Here is a 12000-nt window from a genome sequence, read left to right on the forward strand (position 1 = left end):
AGACGGCGCAAGGGGCTCGGGGGTGCCTGGATGCGGCCCGGCTGAGTGGTTTCGTGTGTTTCATGGAACGAAACATTCTGGGTGCCGTCCCTTTTTTTTTTTTTGTGTTTTGCTTTTCGAGCATCACCTTCACCTTTGGGAATTGGGTCCACTGTTCATGAGCATCTTCAAATTATTCCCATTCTGATGGCCATCCGAGTGGGACGGTGGTATCTTTCCTCAACCCTTGAAAACCCATTGTCAGAACCATCCAGACCCTTCGTGTGCCGAAGAGCCTTTGCTATTTTTTTGGTCTTTACCCAACTCCAGAAACCACCAACTTCTCGCATCGAAAAACCGCAATGTCGGAACCAGGATCAAAGGACAAGACCAAGACCACACCGCCGGCAGAGTGAGGCGAGAACCGTATCGTGAGCAGCAAATGTATCGCTTCCATCAAGAGCTAGGCGCGAGTGCCGGGTTGTCCAATTGTATCCCAAAGAGAAGGTGTTCAGCAATAGCCAACAGTCTCGGCGTACGCCTGCTTCGCCACTTCATCTTCTAAACACCTGTCGCCGTTAGTTGTGCACCTTTGAAGACGAGGGTGTTGGATGGAAATGCTCACCGTCGGCCAGACCGTCGCTCTCGTCGTCTTCGGTCGGGGTGTCCTCCTTCTTGACAGCGCCCTTCTTGCCTTTGGCCGCACCTTTGCCAGTGGCCTTGGCTTTGCCGTTGGCCTTGTTCTTCTTCGTGGGACTCTCCTGGCCCTTGAGCGGATCCTCCTCGTCGTCATCGTCGGCGTTGCGCTTCTTGCTTCGGCCACCGGGGGTCTTGGGTTCGGAAGTAGCAGGCATGTTGGCACTGAGCTTCTTGCGGATGGTGGCCATGGCGTTGGACGCGCTGCGAGGGTTGGACATGCCGGCCAGCTCGGCCATCTTGTTGTAGTCGATCTGTGGTTAAAGTCAGGTGAGATCGGGTACATGCGGAAGGTGATGAGGTGAGTGACGAGCCCAATGTCAACATGCGACATGCTTGAGCTGAAAGCATGAGATGATCTGGGTGGTAGAGTGAAGAGCCAACTTACATCAGAAGGGTTGCGCATGGCCTGGAAAGCGCATGCCATGAGCTGCATTTCGCGCTCCGTGAAGTTCTTCTTGACCTCAGACATTGTTGGATGTGATGGAAGTGGATGTGTTCAAGGATGATCAAAGGCAGAAGAGGTTGGAGGGTTTGGATGTGCTGAGGAAGTGTTCTGGTAGAGGTGTTGACTGGAAGAGGAGGTGGAGAGGAAGAGTTGTGACACACAGAACTTAAATAGAGGTACAGTCATGAGGTGATTTTTTATGCTTCGCGCATCTTAGGCACACGCGTGACACGCGCAGCCATGGCGATGGTACAGTTTGCTTGTGAAGCTCTACGGACTCTCCTGCACTTTTATACGTCAAGTCCGTGAAAGTAAACAGAGGTTCGATAAAAGATACATGGGCATTGATAGAGACGGCAGTGCCACCATGAAGCCTAAGCTTGCATTGCATCTGTGCGCAGCGCCTATGGAAAGCTTCCTGCTGGTCGAGGTTGGGTCCAAAAAGTCTTTGGTGTTGAGTTGTAAAAGTCGTGGCCAAGGTCTCGCGGGTTTATACGTCGCCGCTGGCAACCAAACCAGCGAGCGAGCGGTGATCTATTTACTCCCCACTCTATCCTTTTGCAACCTTGCATCAATTAACCAAAGTCTTTCCCAAAATGCCGTGTGGCGCACATCGGCTACGTATGCGCCCTCTTTCCTGACATTTTCAATATCCAATTGAGACGTCTTGCCCACCATCTCGGGCACCAAGAAGCGAATACGGCTATCGAGGGACCGGCTTCCTCCCTCTGCAGACAGTTTGACGGACCGATCCGCCCTGTTTTGCGGAGAAAGTTGCGGCCATCGCGCCCTCGAACGCTTCTCGGCACCCCAAGTCTTTGGAGGCTCTAACTTTAGAAATGGCACTGGCAGGATGTACACGTCGATCAACGGACGACAGGAAGAAAATCGGCAGGCTGCCATGTACGAAAATGGCCATGTCTTGAACCGGGCGGTTGAGCACATCCAAGCGAGCACCCTGTGTCTCTCCACTCGCAGACGTCCGCCCTTGACTGGCTGGTGCGGCGTGACCTGCTCATCCGTTACAAACTCGAGATAAACGAAGTCGGGGTGGAGCCGAGGCGCCAAATCGGCCAGAATCGCGGCGTTGGAGGCAGGGCAAGGCCTGTGAACAATGATGGACAGACAGACACAAAAGGATCGTACCAGGGGCTGTCCATGGTCCACAAAAAGGAGAGGCTGCCCCACAATCCGACAGTCCAGAACTGGGTCAAGCATCTGAGACGAAATATTGGAGACGGCAGCAGGCACGTCTGACGTTGTTGTTGCCCACAGGGAGTGCAATAATCCGGCTTGAGTTGCGGAGAAGTATACGTACATTTGAATAACGTTTAGTTTTACGCCGTCCAGACGGGAAAAAGTCGCCACCAGCAGCTGCAGCGGCGGCGGGCACGGTGCAGGGACGCAGGGTTCAGGCCGAAGATCGATTCGCAAGACTAAGAGGACCCTTGTTGGCCTCAGGTCAATCCTGGGAAAATGTTTCCCTCGGGTGGTGCCAAAGGGAAGAGTGCCGCTGTGCCTGTCCAAGACGGATGAGGAGCGAGGGCTGCCTGTGGAGAGTGGAGAGAGATGGATTGCCTGACCGCCCCGAGTGGCGGGCGGCACCCCTGCCGAATTTTGCGGCACTGAGCAGCCTTCGCACACCTCCCGCGCCGCTTCTGTACAACACTATAAACCATCTTCTTTGCTATAACTCTCTCTGCGCCCGCCCTCTCCCCTCACTCCTCGCCGCCTCCTCCCTACTGCCTCAACGCCATTGTCCTTGCTCTCCTCCTTGTCCTTCCTGTCCTCAACCATGGCTCCCCCACCGCGCCATCCCACTTGGACCCAGTCCTACATTGAGCGTGCCATGCTCCCCCACACTTCACCGCTCACCGCATACCTCCTGCGCCTCATTGCTATCAAACGGACAAACCTGTGTCTCTCGGCAGACGTCGCTACCACTGCGCAATTGCTCGACCTGGCCGAAGAAGTGGGAGACTCGATATGCCTGCTCAAAACCCACGCCGACACCCTCAGCGACTTTAGCGACAGAACAGTTAGAGGACTGCGCGAGATTGCCAAGCGCAAGAAGTTTCTTGTCTTTGAGGACAGGAAATTCGCCGATATTGGAGGTCAGCATTGGGTTCCCTGCCTGTGACAGCACACGCTCACAACTTCTCCAGAGACGGTCCAGAAGCAATACACCAGCGGCCCACTCGTCATAGCTCGCTGGGCTGAAATCACAAACGCCCACGCCCTCCCCGGTCCCGCAATCGTGAGCTCTCTCAAGGAGGCAGCCACCAGCGCAATTCACACGTACAACCAATCCGTCCACACCGAAATCAGCGCCGAGCCCGCCAATGGCAGCGCGAATGCAAACGAGTCGTCGATGCTCGAGGTCGACGGCGAGGCCACCGAATCTGCCGATTCGCGCAAGCAGAGCATCGTGTCGATAAGCACGACCATCTCGCAGAGCATCAGCCCGCAACCGACGCCCATGATCGAGGGCGACGGAGACATGTACAACACGGCGGACATCCTGGAGCAGTTGGGAACGACGCCGTTCCTGCGCGCACTTTTGCTTATTGCTGAAATGAGCTCGGCCGGCAACATGCTCAACGAGGCCTACGCCCAGCGCTCCGTCGAAATCGCCCGCGAACACAAGGACTTCGTCATGGGCTTCATCGCGCAGCGCTCGCTCAACTCGGAGCCCGAGGACAACTTCCTGACCATGACGCCCGGCGTCAAGCTGCCGCCTCCCGGCCAGAGCGGCGCCGTCTTGGGTGACGGCAAGGGCCAGCAGTACAACAGCCCACGCCACATCATCTACGACAAGGGCTGCGACGTTGCGATTGTCGGCAGGGGCATCGTGCAAGCAGAGAACAGGGCCGAGGAGGCGGAACGGTACAGGAAGGAAGCTTGGGCAGCGTACGAGGACCGCATCGCCAAATGATGAGGTGAATGCCACAGCGCGCAACCACGGCTGGTCTGAAAATGACTGGACGCCACCCCATGGCTTTACGGATGACATTTCCTTCTTCATATTTGGTATCAGGACATAGACTTGGGAAGAGATTTAGGGGGCTGGGAACAGGGCACGGCAACTGACTTCAAAATGATTGAACAAAAACAAAAAGTTGATACGGGTTGACGGACAGACAGTCGAAAGAGCGGACAGAGCCGACGACTATCTCGAAGACATTGGATGTACAGAGCTTACCACACGACAGCGCCATAGCCGGCGTTGTTGTCCTCATTTCTCATTTTTGTCATCGTTTTCATTTTCTTTAAGCAGCAGGCGTTGGGCATGAGATGAACCTTTTTCTCAAGAAAATGTACATTGAACGACGAGAGGGACGAGCATCGTCACCTCAAGGAGAAGGAGAATGAGAGGAGAAGCAAAAAAGCATTGTTCATTAAATTATGGTCGTAACTGTTACTGATTGGGCATGGTGTATGAATAGGGAGCTGGTGGTGTGCGTGCGAGGTATCGCTACCACGATCTCCTTTACCTGTCTTGTCTTGAGATTCTTTGCTCTCTTCAGTCGTCTCGCTTTATGGGATTCCACAACGTCCATGGCTTCTTCCGTGCGTATGCACATGTCACTTCTTCCTCTGCTTCTCCTTGGCCTGGAGTTGCTCTAGGTGCTGGGTGGGATGCGGCATCTGCTGTCTGAGCCAGGACAGTCTTGACTGCGCTGTGGAGCGTGTCCAGTGTGGCACATATCCTACAGCCGCGCTCATCGCTCGACTCTCGTCATGGTGCTCCAGCTGCGGAGCTCAGTCAGTCTGCTAGGCTCACCAAGCCCATACACCAGAAACCTCGTTGACGGGACCGATCTCTTGCTGTCCATCAACAACTACCCCTCCAACTCATGCCTCGTCGCCGGCGCGACCTTGCCCTCCGGCCTCACCTCGTGGCCCCGTTCCAGCAACGGATAGTACTCTGGCGGGGGCCCCGCGGGATCCTTGGTCGACCCGGGCAACTCGGAGCGCAACCCCTCCTGGCCATGGAGCTCCTGCGGGCGTTCCTTGGCGTTGGTGTCGGGCAGCTCCGACGTCGACTGCGGATGCAGCTCGGTAGGGGACGTTGGCGAATGCGGCGTCTGGGGCACGCCTGTTGACGGAGGGACGGAGGCGTCAGGCGGAGGAGGGTGAGGAGGCGCGGACGACGTGGTGGGTGGCGGGAGAGGCGACTCTTTGGCCTTCGTCTTGCGCTTCTTCCGGTACAGCAGCAGGCCTATCAGTGCGGTGACGAGGATGGCGCCGCCGACGCCGACGCCGACGCCTACGCCGACGCCGATTGCGATGGCGCGGTTTGATGAGGAAGAAGAGGAAGAGGAAGACGAGGATGCTGATGTGGATGACGAGGACGAGGATGTGGACGTGGCGGTGGAGTAGGGAAGCGTGGTTACCGCGCTTGCAACCCCGTAGTTGAAGATGTTGGAGGCGTTGGCGCAGCAGTCGTAGCCGCGCCCGCAGCAGTAGCTGCCGTTTGTGCCGCAGGCGGCGAGGCCTTGGCCGGAGTCGAGATTGTCCGAGGCTGTAGTTTATGCGGGTTAGTTTGGCTCTTCTTCATGTGTGTGCGAAGGGGACTGGATCGTGGTGAGGTTCAGGGGTTAAGAAAAGTGCTGCTGGATGAACATCTCAGACGATGACGAAAGAAATATTTATGTCCAGGCCTGTTGAAAAAGCCACGGAATATGAAAAGAATCCCAACTCGGAGCCACTGGGAGAGCAATTGGAAGCACCAGAGTCCTCTTTGCAGTAGACCAGGGAGCATCCAGGCAGCTATGCGCCAGAGTTGACATTCCCTCCAAAATTTGATTTGATGAGAGAAGAGGGGCTAAGAGACAAGTAAAAACTCACATCCTATACACACACTCGGACAGCTCGACGAATTCCACGAGGCGTCAGTACAGGCCGAGCGGTAAATCTTATACTGGTACGTGCGCCTCAACTCAGACCCGGGCTCACAGAGGCCGTTGGACAGGCAGATGAAGCCGCGGCCGCAGCACGGCGAGACGGCCTGGTCGGGGAAGCATGGCAGCCCTTTCGACTGTATGCCGTCCGGATAGTAGCAATTCCGGGTCGAGTTGGAGCTGCTGCTCGAGTCTTCAGACAGGACGGTGGTGGAAAAGAGGCTGAGCCAGAGAGCGGCGGCGAGGAAGAACAGCTTTGGCGGAGAGGGTGCTATGGCCAATCGCATGGTGCGTGGGTGGTGGTGTGCATTCGTGGGTACGGTAGGGGGTGGCTTGAGAGAAGAAGCGTCCTTCTTTCACGGTTGGCCGCCAGAGTCAGCGGTTTTTTTCGCGCTGACCCGATTTCCTCCTCCTCTTCTTCCCGCTAGGCCTGTGTCTCAGTTCCACGCTCTTGATGACCACCGATATCGTTTGTGCTTTGGCCCTTGACCCAGTCGGGAGATCAGCGAGCGCAGGTGGGGGCCACGAGGGCAGAGGGGGCGAGATGGTTCCTCGAGCAGCGCTGGCAGAGACGGACAGCAGCGACCTTGGATGACAGATGCAGCGGCAGAAACATTGGGCGGACGTGAGATGGAGCCTCTCTGTGTTAACCGGCAGTATAGCCTCTTAACGGCTCAAAAATCGACGGCGATCTGCTCCAAATTGCACCTGGACATTGTGAAGTGCACCACGGCGAGTGACATGAATTGAAAGAAAAACCCCTGCTCCGCCCCACCCTCCCAATGTTGCGCTGACCCAAATCCAGACACATTTCCAGCTGGTCCTGGGGATCTGCAGGCCGGTGTGGCCAGTCACAAAACACCTCTCGAAGAGACGACTGTTGCGTTGGGGCTACGGCTGTCAGCTCACCTCTAGCGTTGGCGGCTGGAAGCGGGGCTTGTGACGCGGCGACGGACTTTGTGGGAGGACAACCATCACAACGGCTTTAAGATGTGACAGGGTCCTCAGCTTCATACATGACTTCTCACCGCCTCCGACGTACCTAGGTTCCTGTCGGCCATGATGGCGTTTGGGGTCGAAGATGTCGTTTGTGGGCGCCGTCTCTGCTCGTCTTTGACGCTGACATCAAGAAAAGCGCCACGGCCCCCACGACCGTAAATCACTACGACGACGGCGAACGGGCTCCCTCAGCTCTATAAGCTGGGCCAAGGCCGTACCGTCTCGCAGTATCTCGTAACTTGACTGTTTGTTGCTTTTCTGCAGAAGCCCCAGCCCCAGTCCTACGTTACCCCCCTGTTTTACTCTGCTGTGTCGAGATGCTTCTGCTGCGGTTCGCTGGGCTCGCAGCCTGCGCGTGGACATCAGCAGCAGCAACAACACCTTCGACAGGGTGCGGCAAGACGCTGCCAGCCGGCGTGGTTCCTGGGGGCGACTCGACCAACGTCACCATCTTCAGCGGAGGCATTGAGAGAAGCTACCTGATCCACCTGCCCGCCAACTACTCCACCCACACGCCTGTTCCCCTGATCCTGTCTTACCATGGCCGCACCAAGAGTGCTTCGGAGCAAGAAGAATTGTCCCAATTCTCCAATGCCTCGTACAACCCCAGTGCTATAGCTGTGTACCCGCAAGGCGTGGCTGTAAGTCGCCCTCTACCCCTGAAGATTCATCAATGACCAACTACCCTCTCCAACCTCATATTACACCATGACATCTCCTCTGCAGTAACCCGCGCTGACCACAACCTACAGAACTCCAAAGGCACTCGGCAATGGACAGGCGACCCAGATGCGCCAGCCAACATCTCCGACATCGCCTTCACATCCGACCTCATCAACAACCTGACCTCGACCTACTGCATCGACTCGTCGCGCGTCTACGCAACGGGCAAATCCAACGGCGGCGGCCTCGTTGGTCTGCTCGCCTGCGATCCCACCACGTCGGCCCAGATCGCCGCCTTCGCCCCCGTCTCTGGCGCCTTTTACTACGGCGTCTTGGGCGCCGCCAACGACTCGCTGCCTGCGTGCAACCCGGCCCGCGACCCCATCCCCATTGTCGAGTTCCACGGCGAGCTCGACACGACCATCCCGTACGATGGGCGTGGTCCCGGCGGACGCGGCGAGACGGCGCCTGTGCTCGATTGGGTGCACGCGTGGGTCGAGAGGGATGGCTTCGAGGTTGCCGAGAACGTGACGACGAGCGTTTGCCAGGGAACCGGCTACCCAGAGGTGCTGAGGTATTCCTGGGGAGGCGGCGTCGTGCAGCATTACTGGGAGAGCAATTTGAAGCACACGTGGCCAGCAACGTACCCCAATGATGATGACGAGAGCGGAAATTACACCACTTGCTATGATGGTGCAGCTGTCATCATGAAGTTTTTCGAAAGTTTTAGTCTTTGAGGGCTCAGCCCTGTTGTACTCTTTGAATAGAAGCGAAGAAATAGATGGTTTCTGATTTCCCGAGAGATTTTCGAAGTCCTAACTTGCTAGATCATGAGACGTGTTGTGTTGAATCAATCAAAGGATATATCTGCTGGTCAGCTAGGAACACTAATAATCGAAAGGTTGTCCAAGGCCTGGAGAGCCTTCTTGCAGGCTCGCGTATCATGATTAACATATTTGCTTTTGCAGACTTCCAGGGGCGGCGGCCGCATCGGGCCAGTGGTAATCCAGGCGGATAAAGAGCTCATTTTTATCGTCGGTGTCAGCGCACCATCTCTATCTTCACTTTCTGATCTTTTCGTCCATCTCTTTCTACCTTCTTCGTGATCCAATCCCGTTAGACCTAGTCATTTCTTCTCGGCCTCCTTCTTCTCGGGCTTCTTGGGGTTGGGGTTGCCCTTCCATTCCAGCTTGCGAGGAGTCATGTACGACTTGAGAATGTCGTCCGTGACGGCTGCTCTTCTCTCTTGGAAGCCCTTGACGTAGTCCTGCATCAGCTTGATGCACTCCTTCTTCATCTCACCAGTGAGAACCTCTCCGGCCTTGTAGCCGTCATAGAGTTTCTTGATCTTCTCGTCATCTTCCTCAAAGTACGTAATGTACTGATACGCAACATCAACGTCAGGGTTTCCGCCCTTTTCCCGGTGCAATTCGACAGTTTCTTGACCTCCAGAAAATGCGTGGCTGTTGATCTTCTTCTGAATCTGCTTGGGGGTGTCGGACATGAAGATGGCGCTGTTTGGAATCGATGCACTCATCTTTCCTCCTGCGCCTTGAAGGGAGGTGAGGAACTTGGAGTGGATCAGAGCGGGCTTAGGAACGGGATGCTTCATGCGGTGCGAGTTTTCGCGGACTAGGCGGAAATACGGATCTTGGTCAATACCGCAGGGGATGAGGCATGGAATCTGAGCCGTCTTCTTGTTGCGGAAGTCGGAGTTCGGGTCGTCTCCCCAGATAAAAGGGTACGAGGTTGCAAAGGCCGCAACGCACTGAAACATGGGGAAGAAGATGCGACCAGTGTTGGTGCTGGACGGAAATCAGTTTCAGCCTCCCACACGACGTCGGACCAACTCACCTGGCGTCAAATCCGAAAGCACCACGGACTTGGTTGAACGTGACCAGCTTGGAGAATTCCCAGGCATTGAGCATCATGTGGCCACCGTCATATCCAATGAATTTGAGATCACTGTAGATGAAGGTCTTCTTGAGGTCAAAGCCAATGGCAATGATGTCCTTGGCGTTGTCTCTCGCGCACTTCATCGTCTCCTCAAACGTCAGATTGTCCTTGAACAGCGCCTTTTCGTCATCCGTCAACATGATGACCAATGGAACATCAAACACATCTTGCAACCACTTTGTAAACTCGAATGGAACAGTGTGTCCGACGTGCATGCTGTCGGACGAGGGACCACGGCCAGTGTAGAGGAAGAAAGGACGGCCTTGCTCGTAGTAGTTGAGGATGAGGTCCAAGTCGCGGTGACTGAAGAAGAGGCCACGGCGCAACCAGCGATGAGGTTTTGCGCCAGTCACGCACTCAAAGCGCTCGAGAAGCGCTTCGTCAATCAGCTTGGTGTTCCACTTCCTGGAGCATGTTCAGCTTGTGAGGTCATTGGGAGAGGGAGCCTTCGGGCCGTACCGAGAGACAGCTTCATAGTCAAAGGCGAGAACGTTTCCATTCTCGTCAGTAGCAGCAGCGACGTCCCAAGGGTTGATCTCTTGCTCGACGGCAGCCTTCTTGGGGTTCTCGGTGGCAGTTTCGGCAAGCGACAGAGCCGCGACGGACGGCGGCTCGCCAGTGGTGGTCGTAGGCTGCTTCTCGGCCATGTCTGGTGGTGTGGTGGATCGATTGGCCTGGAGAGTTGAGAATGAGCAATGCTGGCTGGCGGGGAAGAGTCACAGCGCGACGAGCAGCAAGTGGGATGTTTTGCGACGCCACAGGTCGGCCGTTGTGGCACAGCTAATGTACACTGTGGCTGGGTACCTACGGACTAGCTCGGCGGCGCTACTGCGGCCTAAGCAGTTGGCCGATCGGCGCCGGATGTCGTTCGACCATCATGAGAAGGAAGAACGAATTGGAACGCCGGCGTTGCGCAAAAGCGATCATCCATCCCCCCGCCTTTCTTTCTTAAATCCATCTCCTCCCTCCCCACATTTCCATCGAATATGCGCAGACGCTCAAGATGGTGAAATTCTACGACAGCTCCTACACTTACGACTACTCGTTCCCCGCCGTCACTTTGGCCTACTTCCTTCGCTATCCGAATCCATACTCTACCCACGTCGTCTCGACCGATGTCATCGACCGTCATTTCGACCCGGAAACCCAGACCCTCCATACGACACGCCTCCATCTCAAGAAGTCAAAGCTACCCTCCGCCGCTTTGAAGATAATCCCACGCTCGTTGCTCGGCACATCACCAGCTGGCGACAGCCAGAGCTTCATCCTCGAACGCAGCGTTGTCAACATCAAGGACGGATGGATGAACACGGAAAGCCAGAACTTGGAATGGACGGGCGTACTCAGCGTCATTGAGCGTCAGGTCTTTACTCGGCCGGCCAACGCCATGAAGAGCTTGCATGGCCATAGGACGGCGGCAATGAAGGGCTTTCTCCTCCCGGGCGAGAAGACGGACGTCAAGACCACCGTCACTCTTCACTCCATGATCGGAGAAAACATCCGTAAGAGGAGAGCTGCGAAAGCAGCAGCGGACGCTAAAGCAGCCGAGGTCGAAGAAGAGGAGCCGTCAAAGCCTGGTTTCTTCAAGTCCTGGTCTACCGCATCCATCCAACGTTCCATCGAGATAATTGGTCTCCGACGCGCCGAAAAGAGCCAGCCCAACGCCAAAGAGGGCATGAAGATTGTTCTGCAGAGACTGCGTCAAGGTGGTCTGGTCGCGGTCATGGAAGGTATGCGCAAAGATCGCGAGGGCGTCGTCGTGGGCCACGCGGCAGTCAAGGCCACGTCCAACGGCGGCGAGGATTGAATGCACGCTCGCGTACAAGCGCGTCAAAAGGGAAAAAGGATCAAACTCTGGATTTAGCGTTGGCGCTTGGGCAATGGCGTTTGAGCTTTTCACGATGACCAGTCTTACTAAGCACAGTCGCTGCGTATCTCATTGGTTCATGAGTGGGTTTCGTTATAGCGGCACTTGAGGGCACTTGTAACTAGGTGCATCTAAAGGAAAGGAAAACAAATCTCCAGTTCTCTTCACAACTACTGCCTCTGTGCTCAACGTGTATACAGTTGATATTCGCCTCCCAGAACCACACACGTGATGCCAGTTGATGTCATTGGGGTTACCCCGCAAAAAGCGGTGATGCACTCCATTGTTTTCTTTTAGCTCCACGATGCGAGGTGGCGAACATTGACCTTCCTCATTGGTGATGCCGTTGCACTTGGTCGAAAAGAGCATGGGTCCCGCAGCCTGCATGCGACCCTCCCGCCCTGCATCTAATCCACAACTGCTGCAGCCACAGGGTGGGAAACGGTGCGCATGAGAACTTGCACTTAGACATTACCCATTTGTCTTGG

At 55.8% G+C, this 12000-nt stretch overlaps 7 protein-coding genes across 7 annotated transcripts; 3 read left to right on the top strand and 4 right to left on the bottom strand.

Annotated features, from left to right (window-relative positions):
• Positions 1-143: 143 nt before the first annotated feature.
• On the bottom strand, positions 144-1408 carry BKA78DRAFT_152931 (uncharacterized protein). The gene is made up of 3 exons (XM_066882978.1): positions 1064-1408; positions 605-929; positions 144-540 (listed from the first exon to the last, which is right to left on the bottom strand). Exons 1-3 carry the CDS (start codon positions 1145-1147, stop codon positions 491-493), a joined length of 459 nt encoding a protein of 152 aa, XP_066743546.1. The 5' UTR covers positions 1148-1408; the 3' UTR covers positions 144-490.
• On the bottom strand, positions 1403-2773 carry BKA78DRAFT_152890 (uncharacterized protein). The gene has a single exon (XM_066882975.1). The coding sequence runs from the start codon at positions 2441-2443 to the stop codon at positions 1658-1660; it is 786 nt and encodes a 261-aa protein (XP_066743547.1). The 5' UTR covers positions 2444-2773; the 3' UTR covers positions 1403-1657.
• A 145-nt stretch (positions 2774-2918) lies between these two features.
• On the top strand, positions 2919-4058 carry BKA78DRAFT_353748 (Orotidine 5'-phosphate decarboxylase domain-containing protein; the record flags this gene model as incomplete). The annotated part of the gene is made up of 2 exons (XM_066891608.1): positions 2919-3237; positions 3289-4058. 2 exons carry the CDS (start codon positions 2919-2921, stop codon positions 4056-4058), a joined length of 1089 nt encoding a protein of 362 aa, XP_066743548.1.
• A 778-nt stretch (positions 4059-4836) lies between these two features.
• Positions 4837-6493, bottom strand: BKA78DRAFT_152903 (uncharacterized protein). The gene is made up of 2 exons (XM_066882976.1): positions 5975-6493; positions 4837-5648 (listed from the first exon to the last, which is right to left on the bottom strand). The coding sequence occupies exons 1-2, from the start codon at positions 6312-6314 to the stop codon at positions 4966-4968; spliced, it is 1023 nt and encodes a 340-aa protein (XP_066743549.1). The 5' UTR covers positions 6315-6493; the 3' UTR covers positions 4837-4965.
• Positions 6494-7343: 850 nt separating this feature from the next.
• BKA78DRAFT_296555 (Alpha/Beta hydrolase protein) lies at positions 7344-8426 on the top strand (the record flags this gene model as incomplete). The annotated part of the gene is made up of 2 exons (XM_066886634.1): positions 7344-7667; positions 7779-8426. The coding sequence occupies 2 exons, from the start codon at positions 7344-7346 to the stop codon at positions 8424-8426; spliced, it is 972 nt and encodes a 323-aa protein (XP_066743550.1).
• Positions 8427-8815: 389 nt separating this feature from the next.
• On the bottom strand, positions 8816-10292 carry BKA78DRAFT_252459 (tryptophanyl-tRNA synthetase; the record flags this gene model as incomplete). Its single annotated transcript, XM_066884739.1, has 3 exons — positions 8816-9494; positions 9544-10050; positions 10105-10292. 3 exons carry the CDS (start codon positions 10290-10292, stop codon positions 8816-8818), a joined length of 1374 nt encoding a protein of 457 aa, XP_066743551.1.
• Positions 10293-10510: 218 nt separating this feature from the next.
• On the top strand, positions 10511-11529 carry BKA78DRAFT_152963 (PRELI-like family-domain-containing protein). Its single transcript, XM_066882980.1, has 2 exons — positions 10511-11147; positions 11202-11529. The coding sequence occupies exons 1-2, from the start codon at positions 10649-10651 to the stop codon at positions 11450-11452; spliced, it is 750 nt and encodes a 249-aa protein (XP_066743552.1). The 5' UTR covers positions 10511-10648; the 3' UTR covers positions 11453-11529.
• Positions 11530-12000: the final 471 nt, after the last annotated feature.

Source organism: Phyllosticta capitalensis (genome assembly GCF_038381095.1).
Source record: "Phyllosticta capitalensis strain CBS 128856 chromosome Unknown BKA78scaffold_6, whole genome shotgun sequence".
Classification (NCBI taxonomy): domain Eukaryota; kingdom Fungi; phylum Ascomycota; class Dothideomycetes; order Botryosphaeriales; family Phyllostictaceae; genus Phyllosticta; species Phyllosticta capitalensis.

What these genes read in the sequence shown, in the direction of transcription:
- BKA78DRAFT_152931 (XM_066882978.1), bottom strand. Translation starts at nt 1,147, where the DNA reads ATGTCTGAGGTCAAGAAGAACTTCACGGAGCGCGAAATGCAGCTCATG. An exon ending in CCATGCGCAACCCTTCTGAT is followed by an intron (nt 930 to 1,063) that starts GTAAGTTGGCTC and finishes CTTTAACCACAG; the next exon opens with ATCGACTACAACAAGATGGC. An exon ending in GAGCGACGGTCTGGCCGACG is followed by an intron (nt 541 to 604) that starts GTGAGCATTTCC and finishes ACAGGTGTTTAG; the next exon opens with AAGATGAAGTGGCGAAGCAG.
- BKA78DRAFT_152890 (XM_066882975.1), bottom strand. Translation starts at nt 2,443, where the DNA reads ATGTACGTATACTTCTCCGCAACTCAAGCCGGATTATTGCACTCCCTG.
- BKA78DRAFT_152903 (XM_066882976.1), bottom strand. Translation starts at nt 6,314, where the DNA reads ATGCGATTGGCCATAGCACCCTCTCCGCCAAAGCTGTTCTTCCTCGCC. An exon ending in TCCGAGTGTGTGTATAGGAT is followed by an intron (nt 5,649 to 5,974) that starts GTGAGTTTTTAC and finishes CATAAACTACAG; the next exon opens with CCTCGGACAATCTCGACTCC.
- BKA78DRAFT_152963 (XM_066882980.1), top strand. Translation starts at nt 10,649, where the DNA reads ATGGTGAAATTCTACGACAGCTCCTACACTTACGACTACTCGTTCCCC. An exon ending in CATGATCGGAGAAAACATCC is followed by an intron (nt 11,148 to 11,201) that starts GTAAGAGGAGAG and finishes CCGAGGTCGAAG; the next exon opens with AAGAGGAGCCGTCAAAGCCT.